Source organism: Micropterus salmoides, unplaced genomic scaffold, assembly GCF_014851395.1.
Source record: "Micropterus salmoides isolate LMB-PRFRI ecotype aquatic unplaced genomic scaffold, ASM1485139v1 Ms_hic_scaffold_5, whole genome shotgun sequence".
NCBI lineage: Eukaryota > Metazoa > Chordata > Actinopteri > Centrarchiformes > Centrarchidae > Micropterus > Micropterus salmoides.
In genome coordinates, this window is record NW_024044237.1 from 10,058,361 (window position 1) to 10,080,471 (window position 22,111).

The window sequence follows — 22,111 nt, forward strand, 5'->3', positions numbered from 1 at the left end:
AAAATGTGATCCAACTGCAGTGCACCTTATACTGTGGATGAACCACAGTTATCTTTTGGGTGTGGCCCTCTTACAGTCATTATAGGATAACCGAAGCCCTCTGGCTCTCACGACCATAATGTATTTATTACAGTGATTAAGTATCGGGTCAACAAATGTATCCAGCTTAAACGCAAGGACCTTAGTCTTAACCGCATGTGTATACTGTCCATATAACTTACTGGGTATCCTTTTCTCCTCTTTCTCACCACTAAAGAGACAACTTGCATTTTGAATCAATTACAGCAAAAACCCTCGGAAGAGCCCACTCAGCAATTTCCCATAGAGTTATAAATAGAGCAGAGAGAAAGAGAGAGAGGTGGGAGACACTCTGAGCTGAAGCAGCCCTATGCCGGCAGAGCTTTTACTGTATATCATTTCTTTTCCCTTTTGCCTTTTCTCTTTCTCTCTCTGCTTCGCATTTCCCCTCTTCTCTCCACCCTTTATTTATCTGCCCGTGCTTGCTTTTCCTTTTTTCCCCGACTCTACTGTTCTTGCAGCCATGAGGAAAAGAAAGCCAGCACACCTTTTGTTCCAGCCATTTGAATGAAAGCAAAGCCTGTGATTCATTTTGTTATATTCATTATACAAAGCCTCGTCAGATTTAAGAGAGAAAAAAACCACAGAGATGGACATTATGTTCAGACATCAATAATAGCCTGAACTCATGACATTTGAGGATCAGATTAGATTTGATTACATGAACTTTATTGATTCAAATGGATAATTCGGCATTTTCAACCTATAGCTGGGAATACAGGGGCTAATGTTTTCTACTGGCTGCCAGACTAGAGTTTACCAACAAAGTTCAGATTAAATAGAATCAGATCTATCTGCAGCTCTACACAAAAAACTATAACATAGGTTGAAAGGAAATTTGAGTAAGCATGACACGCCAAGCTTTATCTGCAACAGCTTGCCAGAGGCAATGTTTGTATGTTCTGATCTCCACTTAAACCTCCACACTCTGTTTTAGCCAGGGTGCCTTTCTGTGTGTGCTGTCCTCCACTTTAACCTACAGACTCCATTTTGCAGTACAGCATTACTTTCCCCTTCAGGAAAGAGGAGATTATATGTTTCCATGCACAAACGAGCTTGGAAATACCACCTTACATTTCAGGGATATTAACCATTTTTACTGTCTGCCAGTTCCACGCAGTGCACTCATTTGCAGCTGTTGTGCAGAACCGTGAGTGTCTTTGTATGTGAGTGTGAGCAGGGGTCTACATATCTCTAAAGTGAACAAGCCGAGCAGACAGTCTACCGACAGCAGTCTTATTTACATGCTGTTTTCCAACGACCCAAACAGACAGGCCAACAAAGGATGACAAAGCTGAGAAGCTACAGTAACTCTCTGGAAACTGCTGGCTGGTCTGCTGTAGCTTCTTGAAATATGCAGTGTGTCCGTATGTAGCAGAGTCATGGACAGAAGGTTGTACAATCCTGCATATTTTGTTCCCCTAAATTGCTATATACGCAGCTTGTAATGTCTATATGCACCCTCTCCAACAAAGTTTTCTGCTTGTCAGCACCATGAAAAAAAATCCTGATTTATCCTTCAGCAATGACCGGAAGGTACATCAGATGAGAGATAGAGAGAAATGCAGGGATAGAGAGAGTGAAGAGGGGAAGCAAGGGATAGAAACATACATACATACACACACACACACACACACACACACACACACACATATATGTATGTATATATGTATGTGTATATATATATATATATACACACACATACACACACACACACACACACACATATATATACATAGAGAAAGAGAGAGAAAAAGACAGAGAGAGAGAGAGAGAGAGATGGAAATGAAGAAACTAAGAAACTCTGGCACACACACCAAAGCATCTAAGGATGGATATCAAGCAGATACATCCAATTGTACAGGAAGCATAACAACAAAGCTCTTGATCATGCACGACTATACCCGCCATCTGTTATCCACGCTGTCAGAGGAAGTGTTTGTTACACATCTACAAAATGACCCAGTGTATGGCAAGTTGGAACTGAAAGATTACAACCTCCAGTTTGGAAAATATATGTTTCATGAAGTAGAAAACACAGACTTTTTCATAGGTTAATACAAAGTACTGTAATGTATACCAAAGAAGGGCAATGCAACCCGATAACTGTTAATATGATGCCATTATCCACCTCTACTACACTAGCTAAGATTCTATAACTATAACTAGCTATAACTTGCCTCTGCAGGTGCCACTATAAATAAATCACTGTAATAAGTTGATAATACACAGCAGTGATTCATCTAATAACGAGTTCATGGACATCTTTGCACTTGCTGTTCTTAAAACCTACCAGTCTGGTAGCTGTTTCCTGGGAAAAATCCTCCCACTCACAGGAAGTGATGCATTTTATGTTCACAGTTTCTTTCAAAACAACAGAAGAAGTACTAGATACTTAGCATGTAGTGAAACTCATTAACCACTCCTGGTCTGTGTCAGTGCAAAAATAGTTATGGCATCACTACTACTATCTTTCAGATCCAGCTTGCCTGTCTCCTCCCTACGGGGACAACACAAAATATGGTGACAGAGAAGAGGAGAAAAAGAGGAAAATGGGGAAGTTTGTAAGGCCTGAGCTGTGTATGTCCTAAACTATTACTCTGTACTCTATTATCCCTGTACAGAAGCGAAGCACCTTCTAAACATGTTCAAAGTGAGGTGTTCATGCGCGTGTCTGAGCTTCTGAGTGTCGGTTGGCTTCCACACGATTCCTGCATCCTGTCAACTTTACAACTGTGAGCCAAGTAAAGATAAATCTATGGCCAACAATCCAGGAGTAAACAGCAGACAGTATCTCACAAAGGTGACTACACCCCTCACATTGTTGTAAATATTTGATTATATTTTTCCATGTGACAACACTGAAGAAATGACACTTTGCTACAATGTAAAGTAGTGAGTGTAAAGCTTGTATAACTTGTAGCTTGTAAATTTGCTGTCCCTTCAAAATAACACATCACATAGCCATTAATGTCTAAACTGCTGGCAACAAAAGTGAATACACCCCTAAGTGAAAATGTTCAAATTGGGCCCAATTAGCCATTTTCCCTCCCCGGTGTCATGTGACTCATTAGTGTTACAAGGTCTCAGGTGTGAATGGGGAGCAGGTGTGTTAAATTTGGTGTTATCGCTCTCACACTCCCTCATACTGGTCACTAGAAGTTCAATATGGCGCCTCATGGCAAATAACTCTGAGGATCTGAAAAAAAGAATGGTTGCTCTAAATAAAGATGGCCTAGGCTATAAGAAGATTGCCCAGACCCTGAAACTGAACTGCAGCACGGTGGCCAAGACCATACAGCGGTTCAACAGGACAAGTTCCACTCAGAACGCCTCGCCATGTTTGACCTAAGAAGTTGAGTGCACATGCTCAACGTCATATCCAGAGGTTGTCTTTGGGAAACAGGCGTATGAGTGCTGCCAGCATTGCTGCAGAGGAAGGGGTGGGGGGGGTCAGCCTGTCAGTGCTCAGACCATACGCCACACACTGCATCAAACTGGTTTGCATGGCTGTCATCCCAGAAGGAAGCCTCTTCTAAAGATGATGCACAAGAAAGCCCGCAAACAGTTTTCTGAAGACAAGCAGACTAAGGACCTGGATTACTGGAACCATGTCCTGTGGTCTGATGAGACCAAGATAAACTTATTTGGTTCAGATGGTGTCAAGCGTGTGTGGCAGCAACCAGCTGAGGAGTACAAAGACAAGTGTGTCTTGCCTACAGTCAAGCATGGTGGTGGGAGTGTCTGGGGCTGCATGAGTGCTGCCGGCACTGGGGAGATACAGTTCATTGAAGGAATCATGAATGCCAACATGTACTGTGACATACTGAAGCAGAGCATTAGAGCCCGACCGATTTATCGTTTTGCAGATATAAGCTACTTGCAGATATATCTGCATCGGCGTTTATAACAGCCAACATATGATTATTAAAAAAGAAACAGCGTGTCGGATCCTTCACTCTTGTCATGAGTGTTTCATAGTTTGCCCACCAGGGGGCGTGCTGCAGCTCCTCAGTTCAAAACACTGTAGCACCACAGAACAAAACATCAGCTGACCGCAGTGTACCAGAGCTCAGGGCCCCCTGTATTGTTGATTTATGCTACCTATCGAGATGTGCTACTTAGCAGTTCTGCGCATGCGTAGGACCCACAAGCGAGGTCTGTTTCCACGCCCATAAATCTGTGCAACCTTGCTGTTGGGCATGCCATAGATACAGTGGTTGATCGTCAGCATTTTCAAAATAATTATTCATTATTAGTCTTAACAGAATATGCTACCCCTGATATCTTAAATAAAGATGTTATAATATAGTATTTGAACATGCTCCCCATCTCCTTACAGTACACATGGAGTGAGTAATGGTGCAATATAAAATTATTCTGTAGTGGGAGCATTATTTGATAGAGGATTTTAGTATATCAGAATACGCTACCCCTGAAAAACAGAAAAAAACAGAAGACATCCTAATACTGTAAGAGTTGTACCTTTATGGGATTGGAAATGACAACACATAAGGTAGCCTTTTTTCAATAGGGCAGCGCGACTCGATGGACTCTGCTATCGATTTGCGCTATGGTAGCATTTTTCGACAAGGCAGCATATATTGTCAAAACACCGGCTCAGCTGGAGCTACGGTCGGTTACTCTTGGTAGCTCTCACACTCAGTGTTCCCGGTGAGTTGGTCTTTTGTCACGTCAATTACATGACTTAAATAATAATAAAAATATCCCTCATCACTTTTCCTCCTAGGAGAACAGATTTGATAACCCTCCCGTTTTTCACTGCCCTCCCCAGGCTCAGCAGTGTGTTTAATGTTACGGTAACCTAGTGCTGGAGGCTACGCTGCTGACATGTGAATGTAGATTTATTTCTGAAACAGTTTGGCAGTTCTAGTGACCGGTCCTCTCATTTCTCTCTAATTTAATACTTCTAAACAATTTCTAACATCGCCATCAGCAGATAACGCTGCCTGTTGGCTAAATTAGCCACAAATCTAATGCCGTGTTTATCAGTGGAGGACACTAACATTAATCAGCGATTAAACTGTAGTGTCTCTAGTTACAGTCAGCGTGTCAGAAATGATTAAACCGTAGGGGACTTGTGAATAAACGTGAGCTGAACAAGTATCTAACACACAGTTGCAGGTCCTCATTGTAGACAGTCATGTAGTATTAGATTAATTCAAGGGCCGCGTTTCCTCTGCGTCACTGTATCATAGAGCCAGAAGGAAATCGTTTCTGTAGCTTTGGATGGAATTAACAGAGCAGTGCAGATAGATTTAGAAAGTAGTCATTGTGGCAGATTGTATCTAAGATAATAACTACAGCTTGACAAAAAAAAAATAAAAAAATGTTTATATATATATATATATATATATATATATATATATATATATATATAAAATTATTTGCCTATGTAGGAGAGCCCTGTTTATCATTATTATGACAGCAATGACGTGAGAGATGATATATGGTATTATTATTATTTTTAGTAGTAGTTTATAGTTTCTGTTTTGCTGGCCCCCACAATACATACACTATTTAATTTAATGTTCATTAGTAGTAGCAGTAATTTAATAAATTATAAATTTAATAATTTAAATTTATATTATAAATGTAATAATTTATAATAAATCAGATATTTTTAAAATGTTTTCTGTAGTTTTATACATTTGACTCTTATTTATCAAAACTTTTTAAACTGCATTATGTCATGGGATCTTGGTGAGGTCTCAACCTAACAAATGTAACAAATAATTTTGTTTATGTTATGTGTTTATTAAAATCAGGGGAAAAAAGAATATTGGCCGATATGTCGGCTAACGGATTTTATAATCCTCAAATATTAAAATCGGTATCGGACTTAAAAATCCCATATCGGTCAGGGCTCTAAGAGCATGATCCCCTCCCTTCAGAGACAGCATCTGTGGGGCGTCCTCAATCGGAAGGTGGAGGAACGCAAGGTCTCTGACATCCACCAGCTCTGTGATGTTGTCATGGAGAAGTGGAAGAGGACTCCAGTGGCAACCTGTGAAGCTCTGGTGAACTCCATGTCCAAGAGGGTTAAGGCAGTGCTGGAAAATAATGGTGGCCACACAATATTGACACTTTGGGCCCAATTTGGACATTTTCACTTAGGGGTGGACTCACTTTTGTTGCCAGCGGTTTAGAAATGAATGGCTATGTGATGTGTTATTTTGAGGGGACATCAAATTTACACTGTTATACACGCTGTACACTCACTACTTTATATTGTAGCAAAGTGTCATTTCTTCAGTGTTGTCACATGAAAAGATATAATCAAATATTTACTATAATTTGAGGGGTATTCTCACTTTTTTGAGATACTGTATTTGGACTTTTAACTGTTCATGATCAAATCATTAGTATCAACAGAATATCAGCTCTTGTTGAGTCAAAGCTAATATCAACTATCAGTTGATCTTGTTAGAAATTTTATCTGAATGTTAAAGTTAAAGTATAGTTAATACTTGCAGCTAGCCATTAGGGATTAACAATACTGTGATTATGGTTGCCAAGTAATTGACTCCTAACAATGGCTTATGATAGATGGTGGTGAGTTTAACTGTGACAGTGAATATATTTATAAAATGTAGGCTAACACAGACTTAAGGGCTAGGGTTCAGTCCAGTACTGTACAGTTCTGAAGTATTAAAATCTGTCTTGTGTCCTCTGTTGTCTTTGCTTTACCCTCAGCATGCAAAGCATTTTGTGGTTACATGCCAACAGAGTAACCGACAATAGAGACAGCAGCTCATATACTGCATCAGCGGGACGTCCTTTACTTTACATGCCATTCTTTTTTTGCTACATGGTAATCAAAAGTAGAATCAACTGCCTTCTTACACAAGTTACCTGCTTGCTAACCTATAGTCCAAGGAGACAAAGCTCTGCTGTACTCTGATGGAAGATTAAAAAAAAGGCTTTTCTTAAAATTGCTGATTACTATATATATTATTTACCATAGCATCAATGGACTTGCCCAACATAAACTGACATTACCCTGCATATTGGCTTGAAAAAACCCCAAAACCCTACAGTTTTCCCTAGTTGGGTTCTACTAGCATATGCATCTCAACTACAAAAAAATTTTGAGCTCTTTATCTTCAGTGTTGATTAAATAAATAATATAATTTAATTTGTCAATATAATTTGTAACACCATGGTCTTTTTTAATACATTAGCATTTCCTCCCAATTTTTTTCTCAGGCATGTCTGTCACAAGCAGACCTCACTCACTGTAAACTAAAGTGATCTACGTGGAGCAAAACACATTATATTTTTAATGCATGAGGACATAATGTCCAAGTCACATCAGCTCTATGGAGAAAAAACAAAACAATTTTCTTCTGTGGCAATTGGTGAAAAATTGCAAACACCAAGCCTTAGACATAGTCCATAGTGAGTGGTTAGGTGGGTTACAGGTGCATGTATGTGGGGGAGGGTACAACTAGGTGTCCGAGACCAGAGAGAGGCAGACAGAAAGAGACATGGAGGGAGGAGAGACGGGGGAGCGACTACACAGTGATGACTGAGGGGACGGGGGCCGACTGATCAACCAACTTACTTGCAGGACAGCTGGTTAATACCATGTATGAAGTAACAGTCTCCTCCATTTACACAGTAGGCCTTCTCTGAGTCGTTGCAGCGCCTCGCATGACTCACACCTGGAGATGGGGTGGTAGTGGTCACTGCGAGGAGGACAGTCAAAAAGGAAACACAAAACACAAAAAAATGCTGTCACCTCTTTGTTAAAATAACAAGGTGTTCATATTTGATGGCAGCCATAGTACCACATATCATATCGTCCTATACCACATACCTTTAAGACCTCTTTAGTGAATTTCAAATAGCTTAGTGTAACAAATCTACTTTTTGGGCAGGCATCAGTCACTTTCCTGTGCACACTGCAGCTCTCCAGCTCACAGCTGCTGGTTATGTGAGTAGAAAGAGCAAGATTCAGTCGAATACACACGCTCCCCCAACTCCAACACACTTCTGTCTTCTTCTTTTCAAACTTGAAGGGTCTATTTAGCTATATTTAATAAGTGATAATAGTATACTGTAATATACTTTGATAGTAATACTGTATAATACGTGATTCTGTTTTCCCTCATTTCTGTTTCTGTTGTAACTGCTGGGTTCTCGCTAGACAGAATCCCACAGCATGGAAAATAGTCTGATACAAGATACAAAAGCTGGACATTAACGATATACTGAGACTACACTCACTGATCTTGACAGATGACAATATGGTGTCACAGGCCAGGTAACATTTTTTATATCACGTAGCTTTTATAATAAACATGTGATTCTATTCTATTCTAACCCTTTTATTCTGAAAAACAACTCCATAGGTGTGTGGACTTTCTCTATGAAAAAATATATGTAGGAAAGGGGGCTTAAAGAACAAATCGTATATAAAGGCGGTTTATATCAATGTGCTATAATAGTTAAAAGTTATCTTAATGATAGTCATTTCTTTTTGTTACAATCAACATTAATTGGTCAGATTGTGTGGAAAGATAGATAGAGACTGATATGCTCACAGATCTGCACGCTGATTATACTCGTAGTGTTTTCTTGTCCTAGGGAGTTTTCAGCCACACAGGTGTAGTTTCCAGAGTCTTCCACACGGACACGACTGATCTGCACCTTTGAGTTTTTCCTTCAGTGATGGGGAATGAGAGGCAGAGGCAGAGAAGGGGGAAGGGAGAGAGAGAGTGATACAAAGACAGCGTCAGTTATTGTTTCAACAGCAGCAAACTCATCCAGGAATGGATGAGAAATGTAATTCCTGTTTCCAGACCAGATAGCCATAAACAATGGATCATTATACAAGTTCACAGTGAGTGGCCAGCAATGCTAACGGACAATTATTAAGTTCAACCCAGACCCAGGCTAAACCCAATCTTTACAGGGTTACAGGAACTGATCACAAGAAAGGACACTGTACTCCTTTAAAATGCTGTGACTGAACTGGAAACACGAACCACAAGACAGATACTTTAAAGAAGGTGACAACTCAAACGTCTGTTTAAAGCAAACTTATCACAACAGTGATGAAGAGGGTGTCGTTCATAAGTGTATATAAGTGCAAAATAAGTGTTTGATTGCATCTTCAAGTAAATTTAAATGAGCATTTCAGTAGATTAAATATTAATTGAAGATTTTGAACAGATGAAAGAGTGATCTGTAATTATACCAGGTGATTATTTTGTGCGTGTGTGATAACCAGTGCAACAAAAATAGGACAGTGCCTGATAATACTGCTTTGGAAGATGATTTGAACAGTGTCACAGAGGTACAAAATGAAAGTGAGACAGATTTCACTGTGCACATAAAAGGATAGGTTCGCATTTTCCCAAGTCTATCTTAATATAATGTTCAACGTACGTATGTATTGCATATCGAAAGAGTTGTGTGTATTCATGCCTTCTCTCCAGACTGGCCTTGAAGCAAGACCTTTCTTAAGACACTAAGAAATGCAGTTTCCATGTATAGTACAAAAACTCGTTGTGAAATTCAGCTAAAGCTCATATGACGCTTCAGTAGTCTGACTTAGCTGCAGAGTGAATATCTTGGTCCTGACAGTCACATGTAGTTATTGTTGAGGTTTTGTCCCAACAACAAATCTATACGCGACTACCAGGATGTGTTCCTCTGCCGTGGCTCAGCAAGGGAACAGTGTCCAGGGAAATTATAATGGGAATTAAATTAAAAAGTTTAGAACTCCAGGACTTTTAATGGGAATTCATAAGTATTATCTTCTTCAAACATAGTCATGTAACTTTTATGACTTTCTGGGGACCTCTGGGTTTAGAGGAGGGAGGTCTGTGAGAGGTAAATATATGATGCTTTACGATATGTCCTGATTATCAGGTGCCTAGAATGTTTTACAACGTATACATTTTTAAATGTCTTTACTTGGAGTGTCCTCCAAGGGACCTCTTAGGACAACATGTGCCAGTTGTTTGCCCGAGCTGTTTATTTGAAAACATGAATTGCCATCACAGAAACAAGATGTAGATACATGCTTGATTGGGCTGACTCAGACTGCTGAAGCTTGATATTAACTTTGACTGAACTTTACAATGTATTTTTTCTTTAACAAGAACGGCTTATTTTTCACTTTACGGGCAATGGACGGCCTTGAAGAGGAGGAATGTTTAAAGCAACCATAGACTTTCTCAACAAACACATGGGCCTGTAGGTGTTGTTTTATGATGAAAATCTAAACCTATACTTAAAATTTCATTCCCTTTACTGGAAGTCAATGAAACACAAAGTGAAAGTCCAATTTTTGACTAATAATAGAAACAGTTGGAGTTCAGAGTGAAGTTGTCCAGTGTCATCAAAACAGAGCTGCATGCCAGGAATCATTGTAGTTTGTACAAAAGTCATCTGCATGGAGTTTTGACATTTTCCAACTTTGTGGTGCATAATTGTGGAGTATAAATATATGAAATACATCCAGTCTGACAGACTCACTTGTTGGTCTTTATTTTGAGGTCTCTGCCCTTCTGAAGCTCGTGTCCGTCTTTGTACCAGCGGAAGGAAGGGCTGGGATTCCCCGATGCCTCACACTTCAAGTACAGCTTGTCCCCTTCCATCAGAGACTGGCCTCGCATCAGCCGAAGCTTAGGAGCAGAGGCTGGACGGAGCGAGAGAGAGAGACAAAGAGGGAGAGGAGAAAGAAAATCAAAGCTTGCATTATTGAAATTAACTACAGACATTTAGTTAATCATTCCATTTTATTGTGTGTCTGTGTGTGTGTGTGTGTGTGTGTGTCTTTGTGTGTGTCTTTGTGTGTGTCTTTGTGTGTATATGTGCATGACTCTGCATGTGTGTTTTTCAGATGTTGGGGTCAAAACCTGAGGCAATAGGTCAGAGTTCAAAAAAGAGATGACAACAGAACCAAGAAAAGTCAATGATACATCACCCAAACAGACTACACCAGCACTCGGGTATGGTCTGAATCCTGAAAAGCGAAGACAAACTGAAAGCTTTCCTCGGAAACTCTGCAGTAGATTTTCACTATGGTGGTGGGTTTACGTGTGTGTGCATGCATGTGCTTCATCAGTCTCAGGAGAATTTCACTCTTCTCTCCTTTAAAACTACAGCAGACTGCATCACTGACGCCAGCACAGGCAACACAAGCACACAGAAGCTAAAGCAAAGAGACAACTCAGCACCATCTAGTACCATTTATACACACACACACACACACACACACACACACACACACACACACACACACACACACACACACAAACACGCACACAGTGTTGAAGTGATAGGACATGCTTGATCAACTGTGAGGCAACTGTTGTATAGGCCCACAGCTCCTCACAGCTCTGCTGCATCCTCCCATTTACTCCTCAGTAGAAACTGCATATGTTGAGCTTCAACACGACACTCTAGGTCTATATGTCTGTGAATAAATACAATACAGCATACTGAAAATCGCATGCTGGATATTCCATGAGAACCTCATAACTCCAGTTCTAGTTATAGGATATAGGAGGACACTCTATGTCTTCTTCTAATACACAATACATAGTTTGGAAAACAGCACTAAGTGATTATGATGAAAGGTTTACGTGCTAAATTCAACCCACATTGTGTGGTTTTGCATTTTTTTAAAACATTGTGGCCTTTTGCTTTTACTGGATAGCGTTGACAGCAGAGAGTGACAGGAAACATTTGGTGGAGAGACATGTGGATGATGCGGTACAAAGGTTCCCATCCAGACTTGAACTGAGAACATGGCAATTATACATGTTAGTCTGCTGGGCCACTAACCTGGGTGTAGACCTCTGAATTACAGCCCACATCACAAGTTATTTTCATTGATTCAGATAGGTTTGGTGTTGTGGTCATCCTGGTTGGAGATACAACCAACAGAAAAACTGTCACAAAAATAACAGCAAGTATCCCGGATGGGATAGGTGCAACCATTCAGTTTGTTGTAAGTCACCTTTTGAAAATTTTTACTGTTACATATGTCTTTGATCTACATGACAAAGTTAAATTAACTGATCTTTCCACTAAAAATAAAGTTGGATAGGATCTTGATGGATTGGATACATCAGTCACTACTGCTAGGGTAAAACAAGCCCCCTCCTACAAAGAAATAAAGTGAATATAGTGTTAGGCTGAATTGTCAATTGAAAACAAAAATGGCATTACAGTCCGTTTACCAGATTACTGGGCCATCACAATGCATCAGCTTTAGTAACAGTATTTAACTAGTAACATACTAGAAAGTATCATAGGCAAAGCCTGATTAATCTTATTACTTTGTGCCATAGACCTCCACTCACTCACATCAGTGAGCCACAATGTTGCGCTTGGTGACATGGTCCTTCCTTAACATGATCCACTGTATTTGGACTTAAATACTCACTAGAGCTCCAAATAAGTATTAATCCCCTACTAAAAATAGTGAGAAATGCACTTTTTTAACAACTACAGTGCCCTGCTGTTTACACAGGGCAGTTTTTTTTAAACTAAGCTTTAAATTTGTGACCTATTTTTACATCTTCAGTAGGAACAAATGTGCTTCTAGTCCCACAGACAGGATAGGGAAGTCAGAAGGTATTGAGAGACTGACTAATACATTGCTGGTTTTGGTCTTTTTATGGGATTTATTCACAGCTACAAAAATATACATTAACACCAGCCTTATCCTCAAATTCCACAAATGGACATTAATGGGGGATGGGGGCTTCTATTAAGGGTGAACCTCTGTGAAGTACCAGCCAAACAGCTTGCAGTTATGCAAGTAAGATTTAGGTAGGATTTTTAGACTCACAACAGAACAAGCAGCACGTCTTGAGATGCAGTTCTTACATTTTGTGAGATTTAGTCTTGTCACGAACTTGACACACACTGTTGATGTATAATTCCACGTCACACCAAAGTAAATCATCTCAACATCACCAGATGCTGTCTCTTTCTCTCTCTCTCTCTCTCTCTCTCTCTCTCTCTCTGTGGCTCCTGGCTTGTAATGAGTTATGCTGAAGAACAGCACTGTGTCACTGTCATTATATATTTCTTGGAATAATTTGCCTGCTATTTTGGTAATTTCTGCTCAAGATGCCTAAGTCTCAGTAAAGACCAGATCCACGATTGAATCTTGAATTGACTCAACTAGACTTGGTCTTGGCTTGTGCTCCTCTTGACTGATGAAACCAAAGGCCATATGCAGACGAGACGCAGCAGTGGGCTATGTCCAACCTTTTTTCATGTTAACAACCAAGTGCAACACTGTGATGATGTTCCAACAGAAACTGTCTAATAGTGCAAACTACTTCTTTTTGATTATACCTCAACCCTTGTACTCCTTTATACACTTAAATCAAATATGAGAGGTCATATAATAGATCTAACATAGCATGAATGGAGCATTAAGCCTATCAAGTGGAGCCTTTTTAGACCATTGCTAGCTGGAAGTCATTACATGAAACATTCACTGTGTATCTCCCATTTAAAATGAGGATGAGTTACCAGGAACCTTTATTATATTGGTGAAAAGGCATAAAGTCAGATCTCACCGGGTTACTCTTCCTACTCTGGTCATGACAAATAGCTTTTCATAGCAAAATGAGCAGCCTCCTTGCTGTTTTTTGCTGTGGATATTTTGCAGGAGACAATGAGGAAATCATGGGAACTGTAATTTAATAACAAGGTACCATATGTGGAAAAGAGATGAGATTTCATTGTTGGAGGGACGACTTTAGGCCAGTTTTAGCAGTACAGATTTGACATTTAGACTCACAATGACAAAACACCTCTGAGAATAATAATCTTTGTTTGTATTGCACTTTTCAAAAGCAAGTTACAAAGTGCTTCACAGTCAGTAAATACATTAGAACAGTAAATTAACTAGAAATGCCACAGCAGAGTCAAATACATACAAAAAACAAATTACTGGTAAAAACATGCATGATTTCAAAGTCTGAATGAGTCAAGGCGTTGCTCTACAAAGTTACTCTACACAAACTACAGTTAACATATTTGTATCATTTCAAGAAACATGAAGTAAAACTGATGATAAAAAAACGGACAGACATTATAGTTGTGACTTCTCTGAAACCATTTAAAAGATGTGTGGGAGAAAGGGAGTGAAGTGTTAAAATGAAATTTAGGTCTCTGCAGATTGGAATATTTTTCTAAAGCTTGGCAACACATGTACATGAGTGGGAAGTTAAGACACACAGGAGGAGAAGGAGAGGACAGCCAGTTTGCCCATACATGCAGTGTTAAATAACAGTCAATCCTTCTGTCAATCTATTAATCAATCCCTTTAAACTACCTCAAGTGGTCAATTCAATCCCATTTGCAGGAGCACTACACAGCTTCTCTTTCTAACTGCTATTCCCACTGTGTGGCCAGAGCTCGGACATTCGCCCACTTTAAAGGAATAACGTCCTCAGATCCTCTTTAACTGTAAATATCAATCTCTAAGGTAGATTTCCTTTGACAATTCCCAAACAAATGCCAAACATAACACAACATAATAAGAGCAGAAGTAGACATTGTAGACAAAGCTAGAGAAAATTGTTGAGTTTTTTCCCTTGCCTTTTGCCCTACAGGATTTTCCCCTGTATTATTGTCTAATGTGGGTACAACATAGTGAGTCTAGAGACAAGAATTAAAATCTCACACATAAACTCAATTGTGGGAAATACTTGTACATGTTATAGTGTCCTCTACATTTTGCCATGAAGCAAAATCAACCCTGTCTACTATAAATAATGTTTAAAACTACTAATTTGCAACAGAAAGACTGTTTTCAGCAAAACGTCATTCTGCTCAAATGATGTAATAAGGAAACGTTCTTAATAAACATATATCTGCAAAAATGTTCTTACCAAACAGATCTGTAAATATTGACTGACAATATATTTACTTTGTTTTCTTGTAAATATTTGCTTTTGCATCACAATATCCACTCATTGCATCTAAAGCATGATTAATATTTTAAAGGTTAGGTTAAAGCACTGTAAGGTTTGAGAAAGATCACTGACTCACAAGACAGGACGTCTTTCTATAAACATGTACAACCAAAACCACAATCTTTCCTCCACCTTAACCAAAGTTATTTAAAAGCCTAAATCTAACCTCACACATGACTCAGGATGTGAACCCCAGTCTCAGGTGTCAAAGTCATGTGCTTCGGACACAAACCACCTACTATGAATGCCTCCATGTGACCTCTGTGCTGTACAAGAATGTGAAGGATAAAACCATGGCAGTGAACATAATCCAGTGAATCCAATAAAAGGTAACTGTCAAAGTAAGTTACAGTTTTTTAGAATCACTTTGGCACTATTTTCAGAACCTTGATGTCCTTTTTCAAAACTCTAACACTTTTTTCCAATTGCTTGGATACAATATACATAAACCTAAGATCATTTGTTCACTTAACTAAGAACAGTATCACCATTTTAAATCACTATTCACACATTACATTTGAGAACACTGTTTATTCATTACAATGATCTAACTATCAATTGATACAACTGCTCAAAATGATAACTGTTGCATTACTTTTAATGCATAGTTTTATGGAAACTGATTAACAATATTCCATGGAATGGGAACCAATTGGACAAAATTATCTGTGGATGTAATAATTCATCATTGTTCTTTATCAAACGGGAAGTTTCCGGTCCACATTGGCGTTTGATAAAGAACGCAAAGCCAATGTGGAAGTCCCTTAAACCTGCATACTATTGAACGGCGAGCAGGGGGCGACTCTTCTAGTTGCAAAAAGAAGTCCGGTTCCATTAGAAATAATGGTAAAATGTCCCTACTTCTCAGCGGATTTATTACCTCAGTAAACACTTTCCTAATGAGTTTATGGTCTCAATCATTAGTTTTATGTCTTCTTCAATACAACATGATGTTCATTTAGTAAATTATAAATGGTGATGAAAGAGCAAAACAGTCAACTAATTTATTTAATGTTTTTCCAGCAACCACAAGTAATTTCCCTAACATTTTATTTTACTTTTAATGGACACATGTAACATGTTTTATACTTCCTGTAAATATAATCAAATTGATCTTATTTCCATACCGTATACGTTGTGTTAACACCTTATTTTGAAAATCGGACTTTGTCACGTGTATCCTCCATCCTCGCGCTACAATCACCAATTTCGACTTATTTAGATAAATTATCTTGTATGTTGTGCTCGTATTGCGTACAATTAAGACTTAATAGCCTCTCTTCGGGTAAGACTCTCATACTGTAACACTGTGTAAAGAGAAAAAATATCAGAATAAAGTCACTAACCCTGCCTGTCAGCTCCCTCTGCTCCTTTTAACTGCATTTACCATAAAGGCTCTAATACGTGTGCACTCCAAATTTAGCGTGATCGCGTTCTCACAAACCAGTGACAGTGTGGATACACTCAACGCTGTTCAAACCCTTAGTTAACGTTACCGTAATTACCTCAAAAGAGAAATGGTTGTCTCCAGTCGGATGCAAAAGTGTGTGAGCGCGCGAGTTTACAGCAGCGGGGAACAGCAGCGCAAAACACAATGTTAGAAGTTAATATATTATTAGTTCATTTTGAAACTTTGGCAGAACAAAATAGACTGTGGCGTACGAACAGCTACACAGTGAAACTATCAGTATCTTGTGTGTGGGTGATCTAAATGAATGTTCCTCTGGTATTTCATGATAAATTATTTATTTGAACCAATGATTCTGCAAGTGCAAAGATATAAATGCACAATACAATGTTTTGAACACTGGACAGCCTGCCTTACAAGTGATGACTGTTTTGAGCTTTGTGTCTAGAGTTTTGAAAACCTACATCAAGGTTCTGAAATTAATTTCTAGGCGAAAGGGTTGGAGCAGAAGAGCCACAGATTTTTCAGTAGACAGAAAGCATGTGACAATGATTAAGTTTGTATTTCTTTACAATATATTTCCAAGTCCAACATGGTGAGTCTAGAGAGAACTAAGACCTGACATTTACTGTTTATGTTTTAGGTAGCTAACATGTTTCCTGCTATTAAACTCTATAGCCTAGTACCCGCACACTGGAATTACAGCTCCCTTTAATATCAACAGCAACAATTTCACCAACAACATGACTTCCTCAGACAAGCACCCACAGAGTACTATGTATAGCAAAATGACCAGTGGCATTATCATCTAATAAAATTAAACTCTATTGAACCTGCTGTAAATACCTTGACATGCTATAATGGTTTTTTGGGGGGGATCTATGCTTAAACAACAAGTACGGAGGTTAAAATTTGTCGAAAAAAGCAAATAATTTAGTATTAAAGGAAATACTTAAAACAAGATGGTTTGCATTAGGATACATGACATTATCATACCTCAGTCGCACATATACTAGCATACCTGTTTCAAAATAAGACTTCTAGACTATATTTCAAGATGAACGCTACTGCAGCAGCTCCCCTTAACAGCCACCCAGATGAGACTCATCACCTGGTGAGTCTGAGCTGAGAATGTGGAAATGAGTGGTGAGAGTCAGCCTGAAGCTGCTGTGAGTGGTGAACCTGGTTACCAATGAGCTCATTCCACTCTGGGACGCTCTCCTCAGGCAACATGGAAGTTTTGTCAGCCTGGGAATGTTAGCTGAGAACCAGAAGGATATTACCTTTCATGCATGTGGCATCCATATTTCAGTGTCAGTGTCAGATCGGTTGAATCACAACAAATTCCCACTCCAGTCTTAGCTCGTTTTTCAACATCTGACATGATACTTCAAGTCACTTTAGGTATTCAGACATCGTTAAAAGTTTGTCCTATCAAAATAATTTTAGATGTTGCTGCATGGGTATGTGTGTTTATTTTATGGTTATTTTAATCAGACATCAAATGACTACAGTTCATCATCAAAGATGTTCTATTCTAATGTTTCAAACTAAATTCAGAGAGGATTGATCAATACAGACCTTCACTGATCTTATTTTAGATGTGATGATAAACTCATAAATGACAGGTAGATTCTCAGATGGGTTTATTTTTAATGGTTGAATCTTTAATTACAGTTACACATATAAGTAACCTTGCTGCACACTCTACTGTTGCTGTTTGATGTTCCAAAACCAAAACACGAATGCTGAGGAGGAAGAATTTACTGTGAAGGGTTCTCCATTAAGTCTTAAAACTACTCTTGCTGTGCCAGAAACACATTAGCACCTATAGGGTAAATTAGGATGTTGGGCAAATTATGTTTTTAAATAAGTAATTCAATTGATATTTCCATCTTGCCTCATTGACTAGACCTTCAGGTTCTCTGCATTAATTACCAAACACACATGTATGACAGACACGTGTTTTTGGTAATTAAGGATTCCTCTAAAGTGCAAACGATTAGACTCTGAGTGTGCATAAAATACAACATCTTATAAACTTCTGAGGCTCTCCTACTCTAGCAAATACATGGAAATGTCCATGCATCTTGTAAGACAGACCAGCGCAATAGAAAACTGTTGACGGGTCAAATTGGGAATAAGGATTGACTAACATATCGATTTGTCAATTGGACCAACAGTGAGGTTTTTTTTTAGGGATTTACAGGGTAGAATACTTTTTAATTGTGAGACGGAAATACAGACATTTAGAGACATCAGCAATCAGCAACATTAACACAAATATGTTGAAACAGCCAAACCCTTTAAAAGGTTGTCAAACCTCTATATCACCATGTTGTGACACTAATGGCTTTTTCGTTACTATGTGATGTCGACCTTTCAATGGTTGTAAAATCCAATAGGACAAAAAAACTATTTATCATCCTCTTTATACTTTTTTACCTGTAAAATTATTCGTAAGCTGACTGGACAACATCCAGTCAGCTTATAAATCCTGTACACACTCATGGCCTGCTTGCTAACAAGTACAGAAAAAATATTGTAGATGAAACAGAAGTAGATTTTAAAATGACTTAATTTGGAAATGTTGTGTTTGGGGTTGAGTATTAGTTTGATAAGGAAATATTTTTACTACTGCAGACATTAAAAAATGCATAAAAAGAGAGACTCTGAAATACATGTGCACGAACACAATTAGAGTAGATTCACACATCCCACACACCACACGCACCAAGCAAGTCATAACAAGTCTAATTCTGCAGCTGCAATTTACACACAGACCGATTTTCCACAGCACTGTGAATGTGCATGAATGTGTGTGTGTGTGTATGAGAGAGTGCCTACAGGAGAACATGTGTGTGATGCACAGATGTGCACGTGAGCATTTTATTGTCTGCACTGATGGATACATGTGATTGTCTGTGTGTGTAAATGTGTACTGAATGTGTGTGTGTGTGTGTGTGTGTGTGTGTGTGTGTGTGTGTGTGTGTGTGTGTGTGTGTGCGAGTGCACTGTAAGCTGCTGATCCAAGCCTTCTATATCACCGAGTGATGGGAGAATTCCTCAATGAGAGCACAGAGAGGTGGGTGGATGGGTAGGGGGGTGGTAGGGGAGCCACAAATGGACAGCAGTGTCTGGCCAATAGCTTGTGACCGGCCTGCGCCTCTATCCAATCACACATGACCAGCGGTCCCATCAGCCGTCCATCAAAAGGTCCTTCTTTCAAGGTCAGCTGATGCCCCAGCCCCCCCCCCCCCCCCCCCGCCTTCTCTGTCCAGCAAAGCAGGCATCAACAAAATTGATCTAATTTCTTGCTAAGCATGATCCAATAATAGAGAGTGATATAGAAGCCAAACCAATTAGGTGTGTTCGCAGACAGGTGAACGCTGAGAAGGCTAGGCCAGCAACATGCATGCACACATGGGCTGAACGTGGGTGTTTGTGTGTGTGTGTGTGCTGGTGTGTGTGAGTCAGCTGACAGACTAGGAAGACAGTGAGTGAAGAAGCATAGCACATTCATAAAACGTACATAGACGTGGAGAAGAAGCTGATGTCTGGGTGTGTGTGTGGAGGAATCTGCAAACATACTATTACGTTTGTGGTTGGTGTTGAGCATGGGCGTGTGTGTGTGTGTGTGTGTGTGTTTGTGTGTGTTCATGTATAAAAGAGAGAAGCTCCTTCTATCTCATTCTCCGATCAGTGTGATTTCTGCAGCGCACAGCTGTCACCATGGAAACCAGGGAGGGAGCAGGAGATAGAAAGAGGATGTAAGGCAGAAAGAAAGGGGAAAAAAGATTGAGAAAGAGTAGGAGAGAGGATGTGTGTGTGTGTGTGTGTGTGTGTGTGTGTGTGTGTGTGTGTGTGTGTGTGTGTGTGAGAGAGAGAGAGAGAGAGAAGGGGAGAGGTGGGGAAAGGGAGAAAAAGAGAGAGATGAGCATTGGTTGTTGAATGATAGCAGCCACAACAGGCCTTCATGCAGTATCACCCAGCTAACCCCAATACCGAGCCCAGGGCAGCCCTCCATGTGTCTGAGTGTATGCATGCGTGTGTATTGCAAACAGAGAATACTTGGCAATGTGTGTGTGTGGGTGTGTGCGTGTGTGCACCTGTCACATCCACATTTGACGGTGAAAATCATTCTGTGTGGATCTGTGTGCATGGTTGCAAGAGGGATTGTCAATAAATCATTCCCTTTCACACACACACACACACACACACAGACTGACTTGACCTTGTCTCTCATCGTTGGTGTTGTGCATTGTTCTATTGGCTGCAGTGAGATCTATTTAGGTATAAATACACTCTTCAGATTCAACATAAATCAGTTTTTTTCAGACACACACACACACACACACACACACACACACATAGAGAAGTGTATTTGTGTAGTTAGTTGGAGAGGGTGATGCTAGATAGATAGATAGATAGATAGATAGATAGGATGTGAAGAGTTGCTAATAAATAGTTAATGACGGGCTTGCGGGCAGAACGGTGGGGGAAAGCTATTCTCTCTGTCTGTTCTTTTTCCTCTTTTTCTTTCTCAGGCTGGGAGTCGTGTGCAAGTCATTCTGCAACCCACCTGTCCTCCATTTATCTCCCCCCCCAACACGTTCTATTCTTTCTCTCACCTCTCCCCTCGTCTCTGCCTCCTTTCCTGTTTTCATCCATCCTGCTCTCTCGCCTCTCCCTCCTCCATCTCTTATCCCCCACCCCTCATCCCACCATTTCTCACCTCTCATCTCTCCCATCAACCTTCCCCCCTTAACACGCGCACACGCCATTAAATGCAGGCTTGTGAAGCAGACTAACAGACACAATTCTCCTGATAAGCAGATTGAAGCATTGATCACATCCGTCCTCCATGAGGTGCTAAAGAAGAACTGCCACTGCCCCTTTGAGAGACCAAACAAAGACGCCGTTAGCCGAAGATGCCCTTCTGCATCTTCGAAAGATAAAACAAAGATGTTGAGATTTAATTGTGGTGGTGTCCCCCAGGGTTCTGTCCTTGGTCACATTTTTTTGTGTCCATATACGCTGCTATTAGGTTCCGTCATTTGTTAATACAATATTGACATTGGTTTCTAGTGTTATGCATTGCTTCGCCTGAACATCAGAGAACTGTTTGCATTCCTGATATCAGTGAATGGATCAGACAAGATGTTTTTACAACAAAAAGAAGGACAAAACAGAGATTATTACTTATTGGGTAAAAAAAAATGGGCCAACAATAAACCATCACCAAGCTGTATCTCTTTGGACAACTGTGAAAATCTTTTCCACACTTCCTTTTACACTCATCATGACTACTGCAACACAGTGTTTGAAGCCTTTTAAAGAACCTCATCAAACATCTACAACTGGTTTAAACGCTGCCGCCAGGATCCTTACCAAAACTAAAGTGAGTGCACATTTGAGACCTACACTAAACCCCCATTGGCCGCAAGCTAAACTGATTTAAGGTGCTGAGATGTCAGAAAGCAGCACTAAAAATAAATCCCACCAAGCAAGAAGACCTAAATCTTACAGGTTGAAAACAACCCCCCAGGTTAGTCAAATTTATTTGAAAGATTTGCAACCCAAACTGTTGGATTACTAGCCACTTTACAGGCGTGTTCACTTTTGGTTTTACCTCAAAATA

General features: G+C 39.7%; 1 protein-coding gene across 1 annotated transcript in view; it reads right to left on the reverse strand.

Annotated features, from left to right (window-relative positions):
* The window catches only part of nrg2b (neuregulin 2b), a 59,894-nt gene that overhangs the window by 25,391 nt on the left and 12,392 nt on the right, over positions 1 to 22,111 (reverse strand). The window contains exons 2-4 of the mRNA XM_038699499.1: positions 10,591 to 10,753; positions 8,649 to 8,767; positions 7,667 to 7,790 (exon numbers count right to left, since the gene is read on the reverse strand). Coding sequence (XP_038555427.1) covers positions 7,667 to 7,790; positions 8,649 to 8,767; positions 10,591 to 10,753 — 406 coding nt within the window. The remainder of the gene's footprint in view (positions 1 to 7,666; positions 7,791 to 8,648; positions 8,768 to 10,590; positions 10,754 to 22,111) is intronic.